General features: G+C 46.7%; 1 protein-coding gene across 2 annotated transcripts; it reads right to left on the reverse strand.

Annotated features, from left to right (window-relative positions):
• Nucleotides 1-168: 168 nt before the first annotated feature.
• MANBAL (mannosidase beta like) lies at nucleotides 169-27,654 on the reverse strand. 2 transcript variants are annotated; one of them, XM_032142550.2, is made up of 3 exons: nucleotides 27,593-27,654; nucleotides 15,891-16,096; nucleotides 169-1,121 (listed from the first exon to the last, which is right to left on the reverse strand). In XM_032142550.2, the coding sequence occupies exons 2-3, from the start codon at nucleotides 16,038-16,040 to the stop codon at nucleotides 1,014-1,016; spliced, it is 258 nt and encodes an 85-aa protein (XP_031998441.1). In that variant the 5' UTR covers nucleotides 16,041-16,096; nucleotides 27,593-27,654; the 3' UTR covers nucleotides 169-1,013. The 2 variants fall into 2 exon arrangements, with proteins under 2 accessions (XP_031998441.1, XP_058289182.1); XM_058433199.1 differs by lacking the exon at nucleotides 27,593-27,654 and adding an exon at nucleotides 19,758-19,998.

The following is a 27,654-nucleotide window of genomic DNA, read 5'->3' on the forward strand; positions in this document are numbered from 1 at the left end:
AAAACTTCCAGAATGGCTCAGCCTGCAGAGCTGCTCTTACCAAAGCCACCCCATTCTGGCCATCCTCACCCCCACTGTCCCACTTCTCTGGGGGGCAAGCCTTTCCCTCATCCCCAGGGCAGGGCCCTAGGCTTCCCCTCTCCCTCAGCAAAAGACAACACAGGCAGGTTCTGAAGCATGCATGTCAGTTTATTCACCAAACTTCCCCCAGGAACTCTCTCACTGGTCAGGGAATGAAAGAATTGAAGGGATAGGGGATGTACAGGTAGAAGTAAAAGGCACACCTTGAACGTGCTATGATGGGTTACAAAAAGGTTGGTCTGAAATTGACGAGCCTCCCATTTCAGAGACTCAGGAAGTTTGTGCCCAGGAAATATGCACGCCTTCAGCCAAATCCCCTGCACCTGATGGAGCAGAAGCAGGCACTGCCTACCCTGGCCTGGCCGTCTGCTGGCTCTCACGCCAGGCATTTTCTGGGCCTGGCTGTCGCGGCTAGTGGGATCACTAACGTTGCATGTCCATGGCATCTTGGCCTAAACAAACAGGTGAGGCCTGGCTCTGTCTACACAGCAGTAACGAAGGTGACTGATTAGCAGGAAATCTGTAGTGCACAAATAATGGGAGAGAGTGTGCTCGTCAGCATTAGACAATGACTCCAAAATGTAGTGTAAACCCACAAGGAGGGGGCGACTCAAGGAGAGACACGTGACTAAGTAAGAAAATGTGACTCTGTGAGCTGACCCGGCTTCTGAACAAACCTAATACAGTCTATGCTCACAATGTGTTTCAGTCCCCTTGACTCTAAACCGTCACAGAAGCAGAAGGAAGAGGAAGTGGTGGACTGCCCAGCTGGAGCCTGGGGACTGTCATGACTGTCTAGATCTCTGCGGTCAGAGGGCATCACGGCCTCCTCAGACCCTGAGCCTGGAATGGGAGGGAACAGGATGTAGGTTCCCAGGAGGGCTGTCCCCAAGACCCTCTCCCTGCCCACCCGGCTCCTCGGGCCTCCTCTTCTACCGCTTCTTCTTAGTCTCTTTCTTGGGCCTCTTGTTCACAGAAGGAACAGCAGCCTTAGGCTTCCTCGTCACCTCAGCACTTCTGGGCTCAGACGGTTCAGCCTCCTGTGAGATGATAAAAAGGAGAGTCCTGCTTAGATGGATCAAGGCTGACACCAGCAAAAGGAGATCACATCTGAAAGCAAAGAAGCATGCCACAGAAACACGACAGATGGAAATCGTCATTCCCGGGACCTAGCACCCACATGGATGTGGGACTGCCCCGGGAGCATCATGGCTCTCAGTGAAGAATAAAGGAGGCCCCACGGGGAGGGAGCAGCTTGTGGGGTCTCAGACACCCAGGTGGAACCTGGGATCCTTCCCTTTCCAGCCAACTGACCTTGTGCGAAACTCACTTCCCCTTTGTGTCTTGGTTTACTCACTTGTGAAATGGAAATAGCCACGCCTGCCTTACAGGGCTGATGTCAGGAGGCAAAACTACATGGAAAGCACCCAGGAAGTGCCAGCTGCACCCAGTGGCTGGCCGATCACCTCGTGCCAGGGACTGGACAAAATGTGGGCGAGGAGCTGGCTGCAGGGCAGACCGGCTGTGGCTTGCCCTCCTCTGGCTGCCATTCTTGTCCTCTCATTCAACCTACAGAATGCCAGGGCTGGGAGGGGTGCAGAGGGCCAGCCGGCAGGTAGGCAGTCCCACACTGTGTTCTGCGGAGCCTGTTAGAGGCGCCTCTGTGGGGGAGGGCAGAGGCAGCCTCAGGGCAGAATTCCAGACTCCCCGGGCAACAGGAGCAGCTCTGATTTTCAATCTATTTCATACACTGTGATTTGTCCCTTGTAAGACTAAAATGAAACAAAGTTCTGCTGCTAAGGAACAAAAGGTTCAAACCCACAGATCTAGTCCTGGCCTTTATTGTACTGATACGGAAGGGAGACTCCAGGGAAGGGACACAGCTTGGCCCAGCCACTCAGGCTCATGTCAGAGAAGTATCTGGAATAGGCTCAGTGTGCTCCCGTCTAGTGTCCTCTCCTCCTCTGGGTGATAACTTGCAGTGTGCCGTGGCCAGAAAGGACAGACGTCAGAGAGGCCGGGCTAGCCCAGAGAACACCAACCACAGCCCACAGGCCTCGTCCAGGCCACAGACATCATTTGGCCGGCAGTGTTTATTTAAAAATTTAAGCCAATTGGGAGATTTCCCATTAAATGTGGATTCTAGATTCTCTTGAAACTAACCGTCCGGTGACACTGGCCTTGCATTCCCTCGTGGCAGTGAGGGGCTGAGGAGGTGCTGCCCCTTTTCAGGTGCTGACCATGGCCCCCACACCCTGTTGCCCCCAGCACTATGATTGGGAAATGTTTCTCAGTGCCCATGTTCTTTATGAGAAATGGGAAAAGAAGAAGCAGACTAAGACTCCTGGGAGGGGGGACACTTCCAGATGAGAAAAATACCCCTCTGTGTTTCATTTCCCAACCCCGGCTTCCAGCTCACTTTACTCCCTGACCTTCCCTGCTTGCCCCATTGGCCAGTGGCCCAAGCCTCAGACCACCCTACAGAAGAGGAGGGTCCATGCAGGGAAGGGCAGTCCCTGCCTCGGATCTGATCCAGAGGCCTGTCAGCTCCCTCCTATCAGCCAACATCGTCTCCCACCAGCCAGGAGAGATAACCAGATGCGAAGAGCCAGCCAGGTCCCAGGCCCCCAAAGAGTGATTGTCCCAAGATAACTGGAGGGCTTCCCCTCCCCAGCCAGGCCTCTCACTGCAGCGCTAGATTCCCTCGGCCTGCTGAGCATCCTCCCGCCAAAAGTCAAAATTATCTGAAGGTCCCCCTATTCTGTTTATGTAACTTGGCCAAAACAAAACAAAACAAAATTTGCAAGGCCTGCCTGGATCTCTAGGAAGGAGTTTGCCTTCTGAGCTCAAGGCTGGGGGTTCCTCAGGTTTCAGTGGGGCTCAGTTCAGAGACTAGGGACAGCGTTAGCCAAGACGGTCTTGATCTCCTGACCTCGTGATTCGCCCGACTTGGCCTCCCAAAGTGCTGGGATTACAGGCGTGAGCCACCGCGCCCGGCCAGTTACATGCTTTCATGTTAGTCTCCCCTATTAGCCCATGAGCGCTTTGGGAGAGCTTCAACTGTTGCTGAATGAACGAATGAGTGAATGAATGAATGAAATGAAAGAACAGCCAAGGTCTCCCAGTAACCATGAGAACTTCATTCTTGTTTATTCCCATGAAAATACAGCACTTAAAACTAGGCCTCACTTTTCCATGATCACAGAGGATATGAACAGACTTAAAACCCAATATACATACCCTGGCCTAAAGTATGCCTTAACCATAGCTGCCAATAACAACAACCGCTGGGCGTGGTGGCACATACTTGTCCTCCCAGCTACTCGAGAGGCTGAGACAGGAGGATCACTGAAGCCCAAGAATTTGAGGCTGTAGCGTGCTATGACTGTGTCTGTAAATAGCTACTACACTCCAGCCTGGGCAACAGAGAGAGATTCCCTCTCTAAAAAACAAGAGCCACAACAGCTGCTAATTATTTATTGTTTATAATATGCCAGACCCTGTGTTATGTGTCTGGACATGACTGCCTCACAAAGTGCCATAATGAGGCTCAATTTATAAACAAAGGAACAGACACTCAGGTCATACAACTTGCCTAAGGTCTTAGCTGGTGAGTAGCAGACCCAAGATTTGAAACTAACCTCTTCGTGGGTACACGGTCCAGCCTCTCCCAGGTTTCCTGGGGCCCTCAGGGGTAGGAATAAGTCAAATCTGAGTTAACTATGAAATCTACTCTCTGTTTAGCAGCCCCCAGAACCACAAGGTGCCTCTGGAATGGTAAGTACAGCTCCTCTGAGAACCCATCTGTCAATGGGTCACCTACAACCCCTTGTTTGTGACTAAAGTCCCTACAGCAGTCAGAAAAGTGGGTTTGTGCTCCACATCATGCTTGATTTTTTACAGCTGAAGGCAGTCTTCTGTGGGTGTGTGTACATACTACAGTTATCGAGTCATCTGAATGCTTGATCTGTCTCCTCCTCACCCCAGACCTCCTCCTCTCTTCCCTACCTCAGCTTTTAGAGCCGTCACGCACCCAGTTACCTAAGCTAGACACCTTCAAGTCATTTATGAGTTCTCAGCATCCAACCTGTCCCCAAGGTCGGTCCACTCCACTTTCCAACAGGCTCTAGACCCAGCCAGTCCCCTCTGGACACACTCCACTGCCCAGCTCAGACCCAGGTCCCCTGCCGGCCCCACTGGTTGCATCCGCCTCCCACAGATTCTCCTGCCCGTGCCTCTACCTCCCCATGCTCATCAGAGTTTACATTCCTTTCAGAGTCGATTTTCCTAAAACAATGACAACAGGCCGGGCGCGGTGGCTCATGCCTGTAATCCCAGCACTTTGGGAGGCCAAGGCGGGTGGATCACCTGAGGTCGGGAGTTCAAGACCAGCCTGACCAACATGGAGAAATGCCATCTCTATTAAAAATACAAAATTAGCCAGGCGTGGTGGTGCATGCCTACAATCCCAGCTAATTGGGAGGCTGAGGCAGGAGAATCGCTTGAACCCAGGAGGTGGAGGCTGCCATGAGCCGAGATCGTGCCATTGCACTCCAGCCTGGGCAACGAGAGCAAAACTCAAAGTTTCGCTCAAAACAAAAACAAACAAACAAATAAAAAAAACAATGACAACAACAATCCCAATCGTGTCTGTTTCCTCCTTCAAAAACCTCGCTGGTTCCCCTTTGTGTGAGATAAATTCCAAGACACTCGGCAGGGGCTCCGGGCCTCTTGCTCGGTCTCGGCCCCTGTCTCCAGGCAGGCCCCGTCGTGCAGCCCACTCTTGTCACCCTGGGCTACTGGCCAGCCAGTGTCTCCCAGTACTCTGCTCCCTTTCCTCCTCTGTATCTCTACCTGCACCCAGTACATGTGGGCACTGTGCCACGGGGAATGAAGATGAGAACGCACACTTAGTGGGTGTGTGCCACGTGGATGCTCACCAAGCCTCTCCATCGCCCTGGTGAGCCAGCCACCACGAGCCACACTCCACCGGCAAGGCCACTCAGGCTCCCTGAGGCCAGGTGACGGCCCCGTGCAAGCTGCAGCGAAGCAAAGGCGGTCGTGACCCACATGACCTGGGCCCTGGGGTCCCAGCCACACACGGCCTGCAGCTCCAAGTTCTTCACTGACAAGAATGACTCTGAATGAAGGGCTGCCTTTTCATTTCTCCTCAAATGTACACTGCCCGTACCAGCCACACAGATGGCAGACTACAAAGCCGACAGCCCCGCCTTTAAATCTGGGAGCACTGCGCCTCCTCTGAAAGGAGCCTCAAGTTTCCTCAGCAATCACACTGTCACATATAAAAGAAGACTCCCATGGCCTGGTGGCTCCTGGGTCCGCGGAGGCGTCCTCTGTGGACACAGGCCCCATCAATAACGAAGCAGCTCTGCAGCACTTACCAGGCCTGAAAATTGCTGCTATTCATCAGATCCAAATAATCGAATCTGTGCCACAATACATCACATCCCTTCCAGCATGAAAAGTGCATTGAATTTTATGATTTCCACTCTACAGTTCAATGTGGATTTAGTCCTGTAAATCAGGACGAAATGTCATTCTACGCAGGCCACTCTTTCCTTGAAAATGGCCCAGGTGCTACACTCAGGCACCTTCGTGCACCTTATCTTGCATGACCCTCTAAGAACAATGGAGTTGGGCAGGAATGTCCTCTTCTGATGACGGAGGCAGACTAAAAGCAGGTCAGCACTCAGACCAGTCTGCCTAACGCTGAAGGTGCTGCCCATCCCAGCGGGCCATGAGGACCCGAGACAGGGTGGGAGCTGAGAAGGCCTCGCAGAGATGAAACTAGCAGTGGCCTTGAGGAAAGATAGGACTGGCTGAAACAGAGAGCAAGGAAGGCCATCCATGTGGACTCCACAAGGCAAACAGAGACACGGAGTCCAGGACGTGCTTGGCAGGCGGGGAGAACTGTGATTAGAAAGAACAGCCTTGGGAGCTCATTCCAGACACAATTCAGCACAACTATGCCAGCCCTCCCCACTGGCTGCTCTGTGGCTCCTTGTGTGTCCAGCCGTCTCTCCCAAGAACCAGTCGGTACACATCTCCAGACCACAAGCTGGTGGAAGCATGTTTATACCCTCATCACACGGCAATCTCTCCAGAACGGGTCATTAAGTAAAAAACAGCCTGCCTCCCAATTCAACTGCAAGCTCCTCCCAAGATTTAAAACCACACAGAGCAGAAATGCAAAGTTGCTTCTGTGAGTCTGTGTCCTGAGGTGTTGAGAATGGGTGGATGCTTGCCTGGGGCTCATTATTTATTTACGGCAGGCCTCACTGGCAACCAGGGGCCTCGTTTAAAATCAAGACCCTTGTGCAAAATTTTCCAGAAGAGTCCTGACCTTCTAGGCCACTGTCCTACTGCACCACAGGAATGAGCCACCTGTGGTGCAGTAGGTGTAGGTGGCTCACCACCCTGATGAGCCAAAACATCATCAGGGGTCTAAACACTGCAGGGCTTTCTGGTTGGTTGTGAAGTCTCCACGGGCATCATATTGGAAGGCACCACTCTCATCATTGCCTGTGGCGAGTCCTCCACTAGATTGCAATGCTGGCCATCAGCTGTCTTCCCAGCACCTCTTTTCCATGGGGACCCTGCCCTTTCCCTATCCCTTGGGGGTCTGGGGGACTCTCAGTCACTGCGGTCACAAGAGTATGCAGCTAAATGTGGCCTGGCCAGAGATAGCACTCATTCCCGCTTCCCACCTGTGGGGCAAGGTGTATGTGGCCAAGGAGAGGCCTTCCATGAGACTCAGAAGGTGAGGAGAGGCAGAGAAATGGCTTCTCTCACCTGTCAATCCCGACTGATAAGGGCACTGACTGTGGCTGCTGCAGCCATCTTTCCCAACACAGAGCAAGGGCCTAGGAAGGAAGCCAGCACTCCCAGGAAAGCCAGGAGAGAGAGAGACACATGGAGCCCTGGAGACCCCTTGAACCCCTAAATCCAGCTGTGCCTTGAAATTCCCAGTTCCAAGAGTCAATACTGTTTCCATTAGGGGAAGCTGCTGGAGCTAAGTTTCTGAACTTGCAACAGGAAGAGTCCCCACTAATATGAGACGGTGGCAATCAACAAACATGGCAGAGTGGAAGTGAAAGGATCTGCCTTCTAGAAGCAGGCAGCTGGCTGTGAGCTGACGAGATGCGCTATAAGCACATGAACAGATGAGAATAGTCAACACTGAAGCTAGGAGAGTTTCTGATTCACTACCGTGTATGACTGACTATCTGCCACACAAGTTGCTGAACTCAAAGTCAACACCCACTTGCGTAGTTACGGTTGGCTGAATCAACACTCTGTGTAGAAATCGATCCAAAAGAGGCTTGGAGGAGGGTTGTGGGGAGGAGGAAGACAGGCTCCCTACCTTGAGAAGAAACCTGCCTCCCACTTCCCACTGCACTCCATGTAGAGAGGCTATCTGGACCATCTCCCCCAGAAAATGTGCCTGGGCATACAAACCTCACATTCTTGTACACAATTTGAGGGGGATCACAGACCCCTCAAATCTATCCCAGGACTTCCCTAGAAAGCCAGGAACTCCCTGCTGAGAACTTTCTTCTACTGAAACCCAACTCTGAAGGACAGCAGCTGGAACACAGTGGTGATGTCAGACTAGGCCGGCTTTCCTCCATCATCTCCAGGGAACTGGTGTCACATGTGCTCTCCATGGACCACTCGGTGGACTTCAGGGAGGCCGCACTCTCCTGGTCCCCTGCCCACTGCTCTGCCTGTCACTTGAGAGAGGGAGAGAAATGGAGACCCCAGCTTTGTCTGCCTAGCAGTCCCCTTGTGGGAATGGACCTTCCCATCCCCACTCAGAGGTCACTCCACAGAACCCTCCCCTCTCCCACACTGGCCACAGCTGTCCCAAGCTGGGTCAGCCACAGTTCCTTCCCTGGGGATTCTGGAACTGAGACCAGCAGGAAGGCATGGCTGTGTTTAGTGGCTGTGCTGCATCTCACCACAGGGCCAGCAAGCAGAGAAGCAGGGTCCTAGTTAGAAAAGCGAAAGACAGGAGGGAGACAGGAAGGGAGGCAGAGGGCATGCCAGTTAAGTCCCAGTTCCCACCATTTCCGGAGGCCCTGTGGCGCTCCTGCTCTTGGGTTCTAGGACAGCACCCGCACCTTCTCAGTCTATCTACATTGCACGGAAACTACTTCAACAGGTTGGGTATGCTCCAAGTTCACGTCTTTCCTGGATCTTCATTTCCCTTGCAAAACTCAGCAACTCATTCTTGGGTTTCAAGTAATAATGCTGTATTTGCTTGGTTTGTTTGTTTTTTTTTGTTTTTTTTTGTTTTTTTTTTGAGATGGAGTCTTGCTCTGTCACCCGGGCTGGAGTGCAATGGCACAATCTTAGCTCACTGCAACCTCCATCTCCCAGGTTCAAGTGATTCTCTTGCCTCAGCCTCTCTAGCAACTGGGATTACAAGCGCATGCCACCACGCCTGGCTAGTTTTTGCATCACCATTTGGCCAGGTGGTTTGAATCCTGACCTCAAGTGATCTGTCCACTCAGCCTCCAAGTGTGGTTTACAGGATCATAATGTCTTTAATAAAATAATTATCTCTTGTGTTTTGTTTGATTTCTCTAAGGCCAGTGATGAGATATTTTCATGTTTTTTGGTGATAATGTTTTTTTGAGAGTGTCTTTTATATCCTTCGCCCATTTTTTCTTGTAAATTTGTTTGAGTTCATTGTGGATTCTGGATATTAGCCCTTTGTCAGATGAGTAGGTTGCGAAAATTTTCTCCCATTTTGTAGGTTGCCTGTTCACTCTGATGGTAGTTTCTTTTGCTGCGCAGAAGCTCTTTAGTTTAATTAGATCCCATTTGTCAATTTTGGCTTTTGTTGCCATTGCCTTTGGTGTTTTAGACATGAAGTCCTTGCCCATGCCTATGTCCTGAATGGTATTGCCTAGGTTTTCTTCTAGGGTTTTTATGGTTTTAGATCTAAATCAAAACCACAATGAGACACCATCTCACACCAGTTAGAATGGCGATCATTAAAAAGTCAGGAAACAACAGGTGCTGGAGAGGATGTGGAGAAACAGGAACACTTTTACACTGTTGGTGGGACTGTAAACTAGTTCAACCATTGTGGAAGTCAGTGTGGCGATTCCTCAGGGATCTAGAACTAGAAATACCATTTGACCCAGCCATCCCATTACTGGGTATATACCCAAAGGATTATAAATCATGCTGCTATAAAGACACATGCACATGTTATGTTTATTGCGGCACTATTCACAACAGCAAAGACTTGGAACCAACCGAAATGTCCAACAATGATAGACTGGATTAAGAAAATGTGGCACATATACACCATGGAATACTATGCAGCCATAAAAAATGATGAGTTCATGTCCGTTGTAGGGACATGGATGAAACTGGAAACCATCATTCTCAGCAAACTATCGCAAGGACAAAAAACCAAACACCGCATGTTTTCTCACTCATAGGTGGGAACTGAACAGTGAGAACACATGGACACAGGAAGGGGAACATCACACTCCAGGGACTGTTGTGGGGTGGGGGGAGGGGGGAGGGATAGCATTAGGAGATATACCTAATGCTAAATGACAAGTTAATGGGTGCAGCACACCAACATGGCACATGTATACACATGTAACAAACCTGCACATTGTGCACATGTACCCTAAAACTTAAAAGTATAATAATAATAAAATTTAAAAAAATAAAATAATAAAATAATAAAATAATTATCAGGTCTCTATTCCCAACTTCTTGCTCGCCTTTCCTTTCCCACACGGAACATTTTGCTATTATTTCAAACTTAACACATCTAAGAACTGAACATATCCTGTCCTCCTAAAATTGGTTTGTGTTTGAGGGAAATTATCTAAAGACTTGAGTAGTGGCTGCATATTACAATCACCTGGACACTTTAAAAAAAATACTGATCCAAGCCGGACACACTGGCTCATGCCTGTAATCCCATCACTTTGGGAGGCCAAGGTGAGAGGACCACCTGAGCCCAGGAGTTTAAGATCAGCCTGGGCAACATAGTGAAACCATGTCTCTACAAAAAAATTATTTAAAAATTAGCCAGGTGTCGTGGAGCACACCTGTAGTCCCAGCTACTGAGGAGGCAGAGGAAGGAAGGATCACTTGAGTCCAGGAGGTCAAGGCTGCAGTGAGCTACGATTGTGCCACTGCACTCCAGCCTGGGCAACAGAGCAAGACCCTGTCTCAAAAACATAAATAAAAAGAAAATACTGATCCAAGGCTTAGAGAACAACTGAATCAGAATCTCTGGGTGTGGTCTAGGCCTTTGAAAGTTCCCCAGATGGTTCTATGTGCAGCCTCGTGGAGAATCATCGGCCAGTCCAAGGACCGGCACTGTCATTCTCTAATCCCAGCTCACAGCAAACAGACATCATTGATCAATTTCTTTCCTCCAGAGCAAAGCAGCAGCCCCCAGAATCCTTTTCACCATGGCCACCATGCAATCGATCAGACTTGGCATGAGAGATGAAACTTACCTGCTAACCTGGACTAGATGGAAATGGAACTAGGACCTACTATCTTCTATTTTAGAATCCAGCCTACAAGAAAATGCTTGGATTAAGTGTGGCCCACGCCTCCATCAGGCTCAAATAAATGTTTGTTTTCTTAGGTCTGAGTTTAATGAGGTGCCAATGAGAAAACCTTTTCATTTGGCTTACGATTCTAGGGACTTGGGTTTTGATTTTACGAATTGATTCTTGCTCCTACTATGAAAAGGAAGGGGGTGGGATGGGAAGCATTTGTATGTGTTCCCTCTTTTCCTCCCTGATTAACCCCAAAAGAGCTTTCAAATAATCTGCTAAGTATTGAAATACTGAAGTCATAAGCGAGTTGCAAAAAATCGGCTTACTGGAACAACAGGGAAGACATTCTTTTGCTTTTCAAAGGCTTTCCCATCATCTGGAGCCAAAAATATTATCTTCTGACCCAAAAAGCCACTAATAAACCTTGTTTCTATAGGCTAAGCATGAGGGAAGATTTTGCCCTGAGCAAAACGGCAAAGAGGGCAAGACTGTTCTCTGGGTCTTCCCACCCTCACTTCTGCCCCCTCTCCTACCTCCTGCCACCCTCCATTTCCAGGTATCTCTCAACTGCCTTCCGGCTGCCTAGGGTCTTAACAAGCTGCCCCCACTCCCATGGGCTCCCTTTCTCCCTAAGAGTACCCCGTCCCCATGTTAAAACCCCCTTCTTTCCCCTCCAGACTCCTTCCAAATCTCAGCTATTAGGGACAACCTCTAAGCAGCACAGTCTCAGCATCCACCCTCTCTCTGTAATCCTGTTTATGCACAGAATGCTGTGTTTCCTTTCTATCTAGTTAGGAGTTTGGGGAGTGAGAAAGGCTGCCTTATGGAGACACAGAGACCTAGCAACAGAACCCCCTGTATAACCTGGGGCCATTTGCTCCCCTGATGCACCAGAAAATAGTTAGATCAACAGTACTGTATTTTTTTTGCTACTGATCCATTGAAAAGCTAAAAAAAAAAAAAAAAGTTGAAACAGTAAGCTTCAGTTATGAAGACAATTCACTTGTGTGAGTCTTGTTTCCCTAAATGCAAGATTAATAAAAATGAGAGATGTCATGTACTATATTTAAATTTAAAAAGATGAGGTTGTTGTCCAAAATTAACCTCTAAATGGCAGTGGGTGGGGGAGTATGGTGGCATATTTTTGAACCCTTCATCAACTCCCTGCCTCAAAAGACTTTAATGCACTATCCCACTGAAAATCTTAAAGAGAACAATAAAGGGGCTCCTTTTCTGAAGTTTGCTGAACTAACCCAGGCTTCTGTGGCTTACTTCTAAGGGCTTCAAGCACATCAGGAGGTGAGCGGCCTCCCTGCTCTCCAAACAGCCACACACTTCTGCCTATAAAACAAGAAGGCTCATCACCTCCTTCCCTCGGGACTCTTAGCGGGCCTCATCAGCCACCAACAACCACGTTTGTAATTTATAATACCGAATAGCATGCCACGTCTGCGGGGACAGGGCCCAGGAGCACAGGGGTGATGTTTTTAAAATGCGATACAATTGTGGGTGGAAGAGTTCCAATAGTGATCTCCTTCTCAAGATACCAGAATAAGAGATGGACAAGACAACCTAGAGGCCACGAACCCGTCCCTGTTCACCAGGGTTTTCCCGCCCTTGCTGGCTGCTCCTCCTCTGCCTGTCCCCTCTATGCTGGAGCCCCTCCAGGCTCTGGCCTAGGTCCTCTTCTCATCTCCCTCCATATTCTCTCCTTAGGAGACCCTGTCCCCTCCCGTGGCTTCAAATGACATCTTATCAACTCCCACATGCTGGTCAACACTCAGCCCACGCATTCCTCCTGCTAGAGACCTTGTAAATCCACCAGCTTTTTTGACAGAACCACCCGGACATGTTAAAGTATCTGTTTAAAACTGAACTTGGCATGTTCCTTCCCTGCACCCACCCTAAGCCTGTTCCTTCACCACAGTTCTCCACTGCATCAATAGGTTCCACAATGTATCAGTAATTCCCCATCATCCTCCCAGCTACAGAAGCAGGATCTCCAGGAACAGTGATATCCAACATATATGGATCTCCAGAACATACTGCATATGTTAAGTGAAAAAAGAAAGTTGCAAAACTGTGTTTAATAGTATGCTATCTTTTATTTAACGAAGGGGGGAATATAAATATATACGTACACACCACACACATATATATGCATTTGTTACGTTTTCAAAAAGAAAGAAAAGATAAACTAATAACAACTGTTAACTATGTGGGATGGAAGGGAACAGGGTGGAGGAGAATGAGATTAAAGGAAACTTCTGTGAATGTACCTTGTTATATAGTTTTGACTTTGAGAAATATTGTATATAAATGTTTTATATAATTAAAACAACAAATTAAGTCAAAATTTTAAAAATCTCTAAAAATTAAAACCAGATTGAAGCAAATTAACCGAACTATATCTCATGATGGGAGACCTACACAGAGAAAAATAGTTACTAAACACAGCACTTTGACCTTGTATCTCCACAGAGACATATTTTAAGGCCAAAAAAGAACCACAAAGAAGTCTTAAATTTCATTCTGAGTCTTAGTAGTAAAGAATAGTTATTTTAAAAGTGTGTAACTGGTATACTGTAGATGAGCAGAATAAAGTTAATATAAATTGCTAATCTTAGAGAAGCATGCTTGCAAGGTTGGCCCTTGACTGGCATCTGGGAACTTGGATTCCAGGTGGTTCTCACAATTCCCAGAAATGATAAGAGTGGCTCACCACACCTAAACTGTGTAAACAATATGGTTCATGCTGAACACCTGCTTGCTTTCTGGAAGTCTGGAATTTTGGTACACGCCAGGCCAAGGGTGCTTCTGTAACCAGTCCTCAGTAAGAGCTGTGGGCACCGAGTCTCTAACTCGCTTCCCTGCTAGATAACACTTCACACACATTGCCGCAAATCCTTCCTGTGGGTGTCCGATGGGAGAGCACTCAGACGCCTGCGTCTGTTTCCTCCCGTCTCTGCCCCATGTACCCTTTCCCTGTGCCGCCATACCTGGTATCCTTTCACTGCCACAGCTGAGAGTCCCCCTAGTGCATCACTGAACCTGGGGTGGTCCTGGGGACCTCAGATTCAGTAGGATCTAGCAGATACATCATTTTGTTAATGTTATTGAGAACAAGATTTCCAGCATAAGATAAAGAGATACAAGGCACGAGTATAAAATCAAATAAATAGAAACACTATCACCTTACATTTGAATTGGAAATACCAGTAAGAACTCACAACTTTTTCATTTCTTAAAAAATGTTTATTTTTTAATTCTGTTTATTGAAAGGCCTAGATGCAATCACAGCTCAGTAGCACTGAGAACTTCTAAGTCCCAACTATAGCTTCTAAATACTATTTTCTAGCTAAAAAGAACCAGAGCATTTTAGAGAAATGACTGATTCCAAGACTGGGGCAGGAAATGTATAAAATGAGCCTGGGGCCAGGCGCAGTGGCTCATGCCTATAATTCCAGCACTTTGGGAGGTCAAGGCAAGTGGATGGCTTGAGCCCAAGAGTTTGTGACCAGCCTGGGCAACATGGCAAAACCATGTCTCTACTAAAACTACAAAAATTAGCCAGCCATGGTGGCACACCTGTAGTCCCAGCTACTTGGGAGGCTGAGGCAGGAGAATTGCTTGAACTTGGGAGACAAGAGGTTGCAGTGAGCTGTGATTGTGTCACTGCACTCCAGCCTGGGCAACAGACAAGACCCTGTCTCACATATACACAAAAAAAGAGCCTGTGAATCTTATTGAACCATGAAGCAAGGAAGCTATCAAAGACTAATCAAGTATGACAAAGAACAAAGACACCAACTTAAAGGGGCTCCCACTGAACATAAAAAACAAATTAATGGTAGATAAGTGCCCTCAAAAAAAAAAAAAACTAAAACATATTAAATATATAAAAAATATGTTCAAAATGCTATGAAAACCAAAGCTTCATTGGTCAACATTGGAGGTTGCTAGAGCCTGAACTCACAACTTTGAAAACTGATAAATAAATGGAAAGAACCAAGCATTTTTCCTGCTTTTCATTATGAAGAGCAATTCAGAGTAATCATACAGGTGATAAGGAAAAGGTCTTTATTAAAGAATTCCAGCTAACAGATGCAGAAGGAAATAATGGATCTAAGCAATGACCATCAATGGATGCTAACACCGCTTAGGTGAAAGACTGACAGGGGATTTTTATAATGGAGGGATCAGCTGATACCACCTAAACCCACCGATCAATCCAAGAATCTCTAAATGTGTGGCAGCCAGACACCGCATGCCTGTTGATGCCACACAGTAGGGAGTACATAGCACCAGCACCAGCTCTGAGGTATTCGCACCCAATAACCTGATTGGAATGGAATCAGGCCTCTACATGGACTCCTGTTGACAGGAAACACAGGGAACAGAGAAACACGTTAAATGACACCACAGAGAAGCAATAGCCAATTCCTGGGATATAGGTATCCCACATGACAAATGACCTGCTTTCTCCAACAAATCAATGTCACGAGCAAATGGGAGTGGGCAATAAAGTGGGTAGAAGGAGGGTGTATAGTTATAAAGATACTTACAGAACAGTCAAAACAACAACAAAAAAGCCAATTTGACCATGTCATTCTCATACTTAAAACCCTCTGGCCCCTGCCCACATCTCTGGCTGCACCACTCATCATGCCCCCTCTGTGCTCTGGCCACAGTCACCTTCATTAGGTTCCTTGAACTACCCCTTCCTTTATTCTGAGTCCCTTGCACGTGCAGTGCCCTCTCCCTGGAATGTTGTCCTCGTCCCTTGCCCACTTCACCTGGCAGAAGCCTGCTCATTCCTTCAGTCTCAGCTCAAACACTGCCTCCTCGGCAGGGACCACAGCCCTGGGTAAGATCAGGTCTCTCTCCCCCTTGTTATATAGCCTCACTGGACTCTGTACTTCTCATGGGAGCACATGGAGGTGTGTTTTTGTTATCTGCCTTCCTCCCAAGGACTAGATGCTCCTCAGATGCAGACACTACATCTTTCAGCAGAGTCTGAAATGTAGTAGGCACTAAATAAAAATCTCCTTAATGGGCACATGAACAAATAAAGTATTAGCTATGTGGTTCAACCCACCAGGTGGGAATTCAGGGGCACGCTAAATCAAAAAGGCCCAATGTAGACCCTGCTGATCTTAGTTGTGATGGCATCTACTGTTAGTACTCAGAACCCAGCCTGGCACTCAGAGGAGCTGAGGCTCCCAAGGAAAAACTCACCGCCTCGTGGGACTTGGGAATGGGTACGATGATGGCCAGCACACAGATGAGCTGGAAGATGGCTCCCAGGAAGAGTCCGTACCGTAGCAGGTTCTCCAGGAAAGTGGGCTCGGGCACCTCCGGAGGTGAGAAGTCTAGGTCAGAGGCCATGGTCCAAGTTGCTTGCTGCCTGACGTCTCTTCTGACTCACCACTCTTTAGAGCCAGCTTGTAAATGCAAAGGGTCAGTGTCATATTTCTGTAACTGACATTTATTTATTTATTTATTTATTTATTTATTTATTTATTTATGAGATGGAGTCTCACTCTGTCGCCCAGGCTGGAGTGCAATGGCATGATCACTGCAACTTCGGCCTCCGGGGTTCAAGCGATTCTCTTGCCTCGGCCTCCCGAGTAGCTGGGATTACAGGTGTGGGCCAACACACCCGGATGATTTTTGTATTTTTAGTAGAGCAGGGTTTCACCATGTTGGCCACACTGGTCTTGAACTCCTGACCTCAGGTGATCTGCCCGCCTCAGCCTCCCAAAGTGCTGGGATTACAGGTGTGAGCCACCTCACCCGGCCTGTAACTGACTTTTAACTTGAACACACATACACCCAAGAATACAGGAATTGTGAAATGTTAACAATTCTTGAATCTAAGTTGGGGACATGTGGTTTAGTCAATGAACCATTCTTTCAACTTTTCTGTATATCTGATATTTTCCAAACATAAAGTTGAGAAAAATAAATAAATGCAAAGGGAAGCACTTCCACAAAAATCTCAAATCAACATACATTTACTAAAGGCTGCTACGTTTCAGGTTTTGTTGTTTATTTATTCATCTAGTCATCCATTCAACAAATATTTCTTGAATACCAAGCACTGAAGAATGAGCAAAACAGACAAACCCCTGCTTTCTTGGGGCCTCTACATGCTCAGGATGGAAGCAGACAGTGAACACGTTGAGACATGATATGCCAGGTAGTGATAAGCATTTTGGAAAAAACTTAAGGGCATCATTTTATTTTGTGACGAGAAGGCTCTCTCTGAAGAACAGAGATGGGAATCGAGTGGAAGAGATAAGAAGTGAGAGAGAGAGCCATTTGTGTATCTGAGGGAAACATGTTCCAGGCAGGAAAAAAAGCAAGTGTGGAGGCCCCAGGGTGGGGAAATGAGGCCAATACAGGCAGAGAAGTGATCAGGAGGGAGGGTGGAAGAAGGTAAGATCAGAGAGGAGTGGGGGCGGACCCTGATACCTCCAATTTGATTGAGTAAAATGTAAAGCCACTGAAGGGTTTTGAGCAGATAAGTGACATGATCTGACTTCCATTTTTAAATGGAGGAGGGACAACAAGGGGAGGGGCAAAGTGGACACAGGGAGAGCCAGGAGGAGGCCCCTGCCAATAAGCCAGACAAGAGCTGCTGATGGCGTGAATGACAGGGGCAGTGGTGGCCAGTGGTGCAAGGTCCAGCCTCAGCCCAGCTCTCCAGCCTCTCCTCTCGGCAGGGCCCCCACTCCTAATATCCTGGTTGAGCTGAAAGAACCGCTGTGGTTCTCCAAGAGCACTGGGCTCTTTCAAAATTCTGGGCCTCTGCCCAAGCTGCATACTCTGCAAAGAATGTCCTTTCCCACTGTGACTGCTTGACAAAGCCCCTACTCTGCCTCTAAGGCTGAGCTCAAGTGTCATCTCCCCAACATGCCTTTCTTGTCACCCTCCTCTTCCCTTGGCATGACTGAACTGCTCCCCCTTTACCACAGCACCCATCAGTGGCTTTCTTCTGCCCATCCCAATGATAAACGGGCAAATTTACTTTGGAACCAGGCCCACTTGAATCTAAAACCCTTTGTGTTTCCAGAGATCTGTGCCACAATGCAATATTTTGCTAAGTCTGAGCTATCCAATATGGTGGCCATGAGCCACACATGACTATTAAGACTTGAAACGCAGCTAGTTTGAATTGAGATGCTAATTACACACCCATTTTCAAAGACTTAGTATGAAAATAAGATTGTAATCTATCTCATTCATAATGTTTTCATATTGATTACATGTTGAAATGATTGCAGTGGCTCACATCTGTAGTCTCAGCACTTTGGGAGGCCACAGTGGGCAGATCACTTGAGCTCAGGAGTTTGAGACCAGCCTGGACAACATAGCAAGACCCCGTCTCTACAAAAAAAATAAATAAATTAGCCAGGAGTGGTGGCTCAGTCCTGTATTCCCAGCTACTCCAGAGGCTGAGGTGGGAGGATCACTTGAGCCCAGGAACTCAAGGCAGTGAGCCGTGATCACGCCACTGCACTCCATCCTGGGTGACAGAGTGAGACCCTACCCCCACCCCACCCTACCACCAAAAAACACACGTAAAAAACAATTGGCTGGGCATGGTGGGTTACGCCCAAAGTGTAAGCCCAACACTTTGACAGGCCAAGGCAGAAGCATCACTTGAACCCAGGAGTTCGAAATCAGCCTGGGCAACAGAGTGGGACCCTGTCGCTATAAAAAATTTACAAATTAGCCGGACATGGTGGTGCACACCTGTAGTCCCAGCTACTCGGAAGGCTGAGGCAGGAGAATTGCTCCAGCTGGGAGGTCGAGGCTGCAGTGAGCTAGTGAGTCATGATTGCGCCACTACACTCCACCCTGAGTGACAGGGTGAGAGACCCCGTTTAAAAAAAAAAAAAAATCGAATTGAAAACAAGGACTCAAGATACTAATGTTCATAGCAGCATTATTCACAATAGCCAAATTTGATGGAAACTAAGAGTTCATAAACAGATAAATGGATAAACAAAACGTAGTATATACATACAATGGAGTATTACTCAGCCATAAAGGAAATGAAATTCTGATACATGCTACAACATGAATGAACCTTGAAAACATTACGAGCTTTGAATAAATATATATGAAATAAGCTAGACACAAAAGGACAAATACTGTATGAGTCCCCTTATATGAGGTATCTGGAATAGGCAAATTCAGAGACAGAAAGTAGAATTGAGGTTACCAAGGGCTGGAGGGAAGGGAAATGGGGAGATATTGTTTAGTGGGTACAGAGTCTCAGTTTGCAAAGCTGAAAAAGTTCTAGAAATAGACAGTGATGATGGTTATACAACATTGCAAATACCACTGAATTTTAAACTTAACAATGGTTAAAATGGTAAATTTGTTACATATATTTTGTCACAATTTTTTAAAAATCTGTTTCTTTTTACCCATTTATTTATTTAGAGACAAGGTCTCACTCTGTCACCCAGGCTGGAGTACAGTGGCACAAACATAACTCACTGTAGCCTCAAATTCTTATGCTCAAGTGATCCTCCTGCCTCAGCCTCCCAAAGTGTTGAGATTACAGGCATCGTCCCTTTTTGCTTTTTAAATGTGGCTACTGGAAAATGTAAAATTATACATAGTCTGTATTATATTTCCGTGGGGAAGCCCTGGGTTAGAGACAATCCTAAAGACCTGCCTCGCAGGGCACAGTGGTTCACACCTGTAATCCCAGCACTTTGGGAGGCTGAGGTGGGCGGATCACCTGAGGTCAGGAGGTTGAGACCAGCCTGACCAACATGGAGAAACCCTGTCTCTACTAAAAATACAAAAAAATTAGCCGGGCATAGTGGCAGGTGCCTGTAATCCCAGCTACTTGGGAGGCTGGGGCAAGAGAATCGCTTGAACCTGGGAGACGGAGGTTGCAGTGGGCCGAGACCACGCCATCGCACTCCAGCCTGGGCAACAAGAGTGAAACTCCATCTCAAAAAAAAAAAGGCCTGCCTCCACCTTGGCTCTGCTGCTTCACTGCTTTGCACCATGTTTCCAACATGAAGTAACCGAAGAATAATAAAAACGACCTTCATAGGTAAACAGAGCCGGACTTACACACGAGTATTGCTTCCCTTTCAAGCTGGTCACTTCAGAAGGTCATGTGCCTGGGGCAACAGGATGGCCACTTTTCACATCAGTTCTGTCTACCATGGGAAAGGCCTTCAAAGCTTGAGGCTCTTTTTCCCCCCCCCCCAGAATCCTCAGAGCTGGCAGATCTTCATCCTCCCAGGAAGGATTTGACTTCTGGAAAGAGCCCAACATCATCTGGTTCCAAGTGCAGTGAATCAGGTGGCACTGAGCTCAGGAATACCATTTTTGGTCAAATACAAGGTATGAGGCTCAGACTCCAAGCAGATTACTTGGGGTGGCTCATAAACTGGCCCTGAAGTAAATTCCGAGGCGGCTGCAAGAACAGCTTCACTGGAAGAAATGTAACAGCCTCTACCAGCACCACCACCATGTGAATACCAAGGCTTAAGAACGCGTCCTCATTTCTCCGCAGTTGCACCTCATAAAGTGTGCATTTTTTAAAATGCTCTTGGCCCCAAGCTTTTTGCTTAAGGCTGTAACAAGCTTTATGAGCTTATAAATACTCAGATTTACTAGTGTTACTACTAACAGCAACATTGTGATAAGAAATATTTGGAGTGGTACAATAGAAAGATAGGGCAAGAGTCGGGAAGCAGAGGACAAAAGCCCCTGCTCTATCTCCAAGTAGCTACACTTTGGGCTAATAATCTCTTGACTTCTGGAGACTGGATGTTCTTATGAGCCAAGCAACTATAATACCTATAATACATTTAGGCCTTTTTTTAAAAAATGGCAATTAGACAAAATATAACAAGAGCCATAAAAGTGATTATATCCTTTGACTGAATAACTTACTTCCTAGAATTTATAGTAAGGAAACAATTCAAAAGAAGAAAAAGCCTTCAGGTACAAAAAAAGTTCATGGCAGCACTATTCATAATACGGAAAAACAGGAAGCAACCCAGGCATTCAACAATCAGGAAGCAGTTAACCCAATGATGCTACATCATGGCATAATCCCTCTTCACTAACCCGGCAAATATAAACATTGTGTATCAGGTCAGTGGAAAGTCTTTGCAAAGTAACATTAACTGAAAAAAATAAGCAATTGTATAAACACTATGATTGGAACCATCCATAAGCTGATTTCATGGGCTAAAGATCAAAAGATGCTACAGAAATATAAATATTTGCTGTTAAGGTGAATTAAGTCATGAGTTTTAATTTTTTGGAATGCTATGAAACAATAAAGTATCTAAGAAAAATCTACGCCCTACCTACTTCCTTCACAAGACTTTTGTTAGGGTATGATGTCATACTGTCCAATAAAACTTTCTGCAGTAATGGAAATGTTCTGTATTTGTGTTCTCCAAATGGTAGCCACCAGCCACATGTGACTGTTGAGAACTTAAATGTTACAGAGAAACTGAATTTTTAATTTTATTTAACTAATTAACAATAAAAAGCCACATGTGGCCAAAGGATCCCTACTGGACAGCAAAGGTATAATAGGAGGGTGGTTGTGAGAAGGTTCTGGAAAACATAAACTGCTCTACACACACTGTGTGCGCCATACGGCTCTCATCTAGTTCTCTCTGCACCTCTGTGCTTTACTTCCCAGCCCTCCTGCCAGTATTTCTGGGTTTTCCTTTCCTGATGACCAAAGTCAAACAAGTCCTATTCATCCTGCAGATCTCAACTAGCAGACACTCACCCCCTCGACTGGCTGTGACAGGCTTTGTTCCCTGGCCATTGTTCCAGCAGCAGCAGCAGTCGGCAAATGAATGGCCAGGTGTTGCGAACAGCACTTTACAGGCAGCAACTCAAGCACTCACCACCACGCTGGGAGGTGGTATTACTAATGAGGATGAGGAAACCAAGGCTTGGAGAGGTTACGTGACCTACCCAGGGATAACCTGGCTGATAAGTGGCAAAGGCAAGATTCAAAGGGGCCGGCTTCTCCAGAGCCAGGGCTCTTACCCAGTATGTCAATCGTTTTCAAACTGCAGGCTGTGGCCCATTAGTGAGCCAGGAAAACCACTGAGGGGGCTGCAACCAGCATTTTTTCTTTTATTAGCCAGCACTTTATTTAAGTAGGTAAATAACAATAGAAAATTTCAAAAAGTATCACATTAAGGGCCGGTATTATATCCTGAAGCTTTTTAAATATCCATCAACATCCGAGCATGCATGTGCTGGATCAAATTTTAGAATGTTATTTCTTATTGTTTGAGAAATATTACACTGGAATCTACTGTTTTCTACTTGATCCATTGTGATCTCTTGAACAGCAAGGATCTTGGGTATATCTTGAGTTTATTCCAGGTCCTGACTCATAAATATTTGGTAAATGACTAAGCCTATGCCTCTGTTTCCCACCTTGAAAGCAAGAGCAGATGCCTCAACCAACAGCGTCATCATTTAACAACAAGGAGGAGCTGAGAGGCCACGAGGTTTCCCTAGACTCTCCTGGTAAGTTAGGGCAGAGCTGCTATCCTGGTCTCTAGCCCTGTCCTGCTCCAGACTTGCTTACAGGTAGAGGTTTTTATACACCAGGGGACTTTCATACCCCATCAGAATTTAACAAAAGGTGCATAATTAATTATTCCTGAACGTGGCAAATTATTTCATGAGGTTACTGGACACTGCAAAGTTCACCCCTGAATGCCAGACACTGGTGACGTAAGACATTAATTTATTGGACAAATATTTATTATGAATCTATTATGTGCCAGGCACTGGTCTAATCCCTGCCATGGAGTTTCCATTCAATTGGAAGTACTCAAACACACACATACACATGCAATGTCAGGGGTGAGTATTACAATACATACAGGAGGAAGAGGGTACTATTTAATATGAGGTGGTCGGCGAAGGGCCTCTCTGCGAAGGTGACATTTCAACAGAGGAAAGAAGAAAGCAAAGGAACATCTGCCAGAGTATCCCAGGATGGAGGGACGGCAAGGGCCAAGTCCCTGAGGCAGGAATAAGGTCATGATCAAGAACAGTCAAGTAAGCAAGCTGCAGGCCATTATGAGGGCTCTAGCCAGTCTCTGAGTGAAAAGGGAGCTACTGGAAGGTTCTTAGCAAAGAAACCACATGGTCTGACTCATTTCAAAATGATCCCTCTGGCTGCTTTGTTGACAAAGACTGTAGGGGACAAGACTGAAAGCAAGGAGACCAGTGAAGAGGCTACTTTAACAGTCAAAAGACACATTTGCACCAGGGTGGTAGCTGTGGAGGTGGTAAATTCTCAGCTTATGGATATATTTTGGTGAAAGCCAACAGGAATGCTGAGGTCAAATCTGAAAGAAGTTAAAAATAATCCCTGAAGAAGGGGAAACTATCCTGTATGACACTGTAATTAGGAATACAAAATATTAAGCATTTGTCAAAACCCAAAAAACTTGACAGCACAAAGAGTAAACTTTAATGTATGCAAATATTTTTAAAAAGACATAGGAAGGCCATCACAGTGGCTCACACCCATAATCCCAGAACTGTGAGAGGCCAAGACAGGAGGATTGCTTGAGCCTGGGAGTTTGCGACCAGCTTGGGCAACATAGTGAGACCCAGTTTTTAAAACACACCAACATACACACTCATGAAGTCAGGGTGTTCCAGGATGGAATGCAGAATGTGACATTCTGAATCTAAATGTATTAAACAACTTCACTGAAAGGGTGGTGGGGGAATAGGGTGCTGACCTAAGTAACTTTGAAAACAAGTGGAGCCTGTAAGACTAAAGGCAAAAGGAACTGCACATACACACTGTGCTATAGCTGATAAGATGTTTCCCACAGGGGATCAGAGGGAGCAATTCTAAAACCACCATACATGTATGCTAAATGGAACAATTAAGTAAATGTATGGTGAATGGTGGGAGTCGGGTTTGTCACAGGTAGAGTGGGAGGTTACTGACAAGCAAGAGAAGGAAGCTAGAACACGACCTCCAACCCCCAGGCCACAGACCAGTACCAGTCCATGGCCTGTTAGGAACCAGGCTGCACAGCAGGAGGTGAGCAGCAGGTGAGCAAGCAAAGCTTCATTTATATTTACATCCGCTCCCCATCACTCACGTTACCCTCTGAGCTCCACCTCCTATCAGATCAGTGGCTGCATTAGATTCTCATAGAAACACGAACCCTATTGTGAACTGCACATGTGAGGGATCTAGGCTGTGTGCTCCTTTTGAGAATCTAATGCCTGATGATCTGTCACTGTCTCCCATCACCCCCAGACGGGACTGTCTAGTTGTAGGAAAACAAGCTCAGGGCTCCCACTGATTCTACATTATGGTGAGTTGTATGATCATTCCATTATATATTACAATGTAATAGTAACAGAAATAAAGTGCACAATAAATGTATTGCACTTGAATCATCCCAAAACCATCCCCACCCCCAGGTCTGTGGAAAAACTGTCTTCCATGAAACCAGTGCCTGGTGCCAAAAAGGTTGGGGACCACCAAGCTAGAATAACCCATGCGGTCATGGATAAGAGTTGGACATCAGTTATGTTTAGCTGAACATAGATATAGGTGGTTATATAGGGAAATACTTCTAGATCTATGCATATATACATATGGCCCTTGCTCTGTCCACTGCGAAGGCCTAGAAGCAAGGACACTGAGAAGCACTGAGCATACCTAGAGCCCAGATCTTGTTTTCTGGGCCATTCTCCAATAAAAGGAGCCAGGGCTTCTTGGGAAATGGCTAATTGTAGGACTGGGGCAGAAACATACTAGATGAGTCTGGAATAGAAAGAAGGTGCTCAACAAAACAAAACAAAGCAAAACATATAGAGAGGGATATGTCAAAGGGATACAGGAGCCAAGTGGAAGAGCTCCCAATGGCCAATGGAGGAACAATTTGAGCAACAAAATAAAGTAGTATTGGATTCTGGTCCAAAGTATAAAATAAACATCCATGAGTTCAGGCCGGGCATGGTGGCTAACGCCTGTAATCCCAGCACTTCAGGAGGCCAAGGCAGGTAGATCACCTGAGGTCAGGAGTTCAAGACCAGCCTGGCCAACATGGTGAAACTCTCTCTACTAAATATACAAAAATTAGCCAGCCATGGTGGTGGTTGCCTGTAATCCCAGCTACTCGGGAGGCTGTGGCAGGAGAATCACTTGAACCCGGGAAGTGGAGGTGGCAGTGAGCCAAGACTGCACCACTGCACTCCAGCCTGGGCGACAGAGGGAGACTCTGTCTCAAAACAAAACAAATCCATGAGTTCACACCGATACAAATACATGACTCTGTAAGCAAAAAATAAATAGGGGAACAAATTTCCCACAGAGAACTCCAAATAATTTGCATTATATACTCTGCCTTTAAGCATGGGGCATAATTCCACACTCCTTAAATGTGTGCTGTACATAATGACTTTCTCCAAAAGTACAGTGCGGAAAGTGCAGGAAGAAAAGTAACTCTACACTGGAAAAGCCTGACTACTACCTCAAGCCAGGTGGCCCAAGCTAACAGATGTCAACAATGATAACTCATATCGATATTATGTACCCTTGATATGATGTGATCAGAATAGCACTTTACCTCTGTGGTTGGATTAGTCCATTTTCATACCACTTTGAAGAAATACTCGAGACTGGGTAATTAATAAAGAAAAAGAGGTTTAATGGACTCACAGTTCCACATGGCTGGGGAGGCCTCGCAATCATGGCGAAAGGCAAAGGGGAGGCAAGGGCACGTCTTATGTGACAGCAGACAAGAGAGCGTGTGCAGGGGAACTGCCCTTTATAAAACCATCAGATTTCCTGAGACTTATTCACTATCAGGAGAATAGCATGGGAAAAACCCACCTCCATGATTCAATTGTCTCCCACCAGGACCCTCCCACAACATGGGGAGATTATGAGGGCCACAATTCAAGATGAGATTTGGGTGGGGACACAGCCAAACCCTATCAGTGGTCCTCCTCCCCAAAAACCCATTACCCTGATCTTACTCATGTCAAAAACAGGCAAATCCTAATTAAAGGTCCTTTTGCAAAATATCTGACCAGTCAGTACTATCTTCAAACCCCTCAAGTTCATCTAAAACAAGGAAAGTCTAAGCAACGATCACAGAGATGATGAGCCTAAGGAGATATGATGACTGAATGTAATAGGGTGCCCTGGATAATACTGGGACAGAAAAAGGACATTAGGGAAAAACTAAGGAAATATGAGTAAAGTACAGATTAGAGTTAATAATAATGTATCAATATTGGTTCAGTAATTGTGACAACATTTAAGATGTTAATAGTAGGGGAAACGGGGGCTACATGGGCACTCACTGAAGTATCTGCGATAACTTTGTAAATCTAAAATTATTCTAAAACAAAAAGATTATTGGGGAAAAAAAGAATGGGTCAACATTTCAAAACAAATAAATAAATAACCACTGAGACAAGTATAGCTCTCAAGACTTAGCAAATACTAAATCTTCTCTTAAGACTGAAAAACTCAGATTTCACAACTGCCACAGGCCTTACCATCTCCCAATGCTGTGTACTGTGCTGGTAGGCCATTCTTGGCTTCTAATGAAGTAACTTTAAATTCTGTTGTGAAAATTCAACTGAAAACAGACTGGGGAATAGAAACCAGTGTCAGAAGTTACTGTTTTAGGCCAGGCACAGTGGCTCACGCCAGTAATCCCAAACACTTTGAGAGTTCCAGGAGGGAGGATATCTTGCCTCCAGGAGTTCGAGACCAGCCAGGGCAACATAGTGAGACTCCATCTCTATTTGAACTTTTTTTTTTTTAATTAAAAAGAAAAAAAAAGCCAGGTGTGGTGGCTCCCGCCTATAATCCCAACACTTTGGGAGGCCGAGGCAGGTGGATCACCTGAGGTCCGGAGTTTGAGACCAGCCTGGCCAACATGGTGAATCGCTGTCTCTACTAAAGATACAAAAATTAGCCGGGCGTGGTGGCACACATCTGTAATCCTAGCTACTCGGAAAGCTGAGGCAGGAGAATCACTTGAACCCAATAAGCGGAGGATGCAGTGAGCCGAGATCCCGCCACTGCCCTCCAGCGTGGGCGACAGAGCGACTCCGTCTCTAAATAAATAAATAAATAGAATGGCTTTTAAAAAAAAAGAAAAGAAAAAGAAGTTACCGCTTTATGGCAATGGGCTGTACAGCCCGGCCCGTCCCATTAAAACAAATTCCTAAGAACCACGCAAAACTAGATTAGAATGCAAAGCTAAGCCACCTCTCTGGGCAAAGTCACACTGGTAGCCGATGGGCTGAAACTGGTGTGCAGATGCCCTGCAAAATATAATTATTAATCTAAATGTGTTGTCACCATTTAAAGTGTTTCTCATATTCGTTTCTCGCTTCTCTTAAAAAGAATTCGCCCAACAAACATGCACTGTGCACCTACTAAGGGCTTTACATTCACCACCTCGCTTTACCCGCAGTACAAGCGTGTATGTCCATTTTAGAGTACGAAACTGAGGGCCAGAGAGGAACCGTGACTTGCCCACGGTAACAGAGCCATACGGATTCGAACCCTGGCCAGATTCACTCTGGAGCTCAGGGTTCTCCTGCTGCTCCACCCCGGGAGGAAAGGCCCGGACCAGGCCATGAGGAGCCCTGGGTTCTGGCCCAGCCTCCGCACGAAAGCGCAGGGCTGCCCCAGACGAGGCCCTCCGCCTCCCGGGGGGCTCAAATTCCCCTCCAGAAGTAACTTTCGAACGACCGCCGCGGGAACTTATTCAAGCCCTGAGCGGAGCGACAGCCGGGCCCGCCAAGCGGCGCCGCTGGACACAGGCGGGCCAGGAAAACCAGGCCACCGCACCGAGCACAGCTGTCTCTCGGTTCCTGTCCCGCCGCGAAGCCGCGGTACTCACCTCCCGTGCCGCCGCGCCGCTCCCCCGGAAGTAGTTCCCCGCGACCCTGAGTCCCGGAAGTG

This window comes from Hylobates moloch, unplaced genomic scaffold (genome assembly GCF_009828535.3).
Source record: "Hylobates moloch isolate HMO894 unplaced genomic scaffold, HMol_V3 SCAFFOLD_21, whole genome shotgun sequence".
Taxonomy (NCBI): domain Eukaryota; kingdom Metazoa; phylum Chordata; class Mammalia; order Primates; family Hylobatidae; genus Hylobates; species Hylobates moloch.

Coding starts and splice junctions, on each gene's coding strand:
- MANBAL (XM_032142550.2), bottom strand. CDS start 16,040: ATGGCCTCTGACCTAGACTTCTCACCTCCGGAGGTGCCCGAGCCCACT. Junction 1,122..15,890: donor TTCCCAAGTCCCACGAGGCG/GTGAGTTTTTCC, acceptor ATCATCTCACAG/GAGGCTGAACCGTCTGAGCC.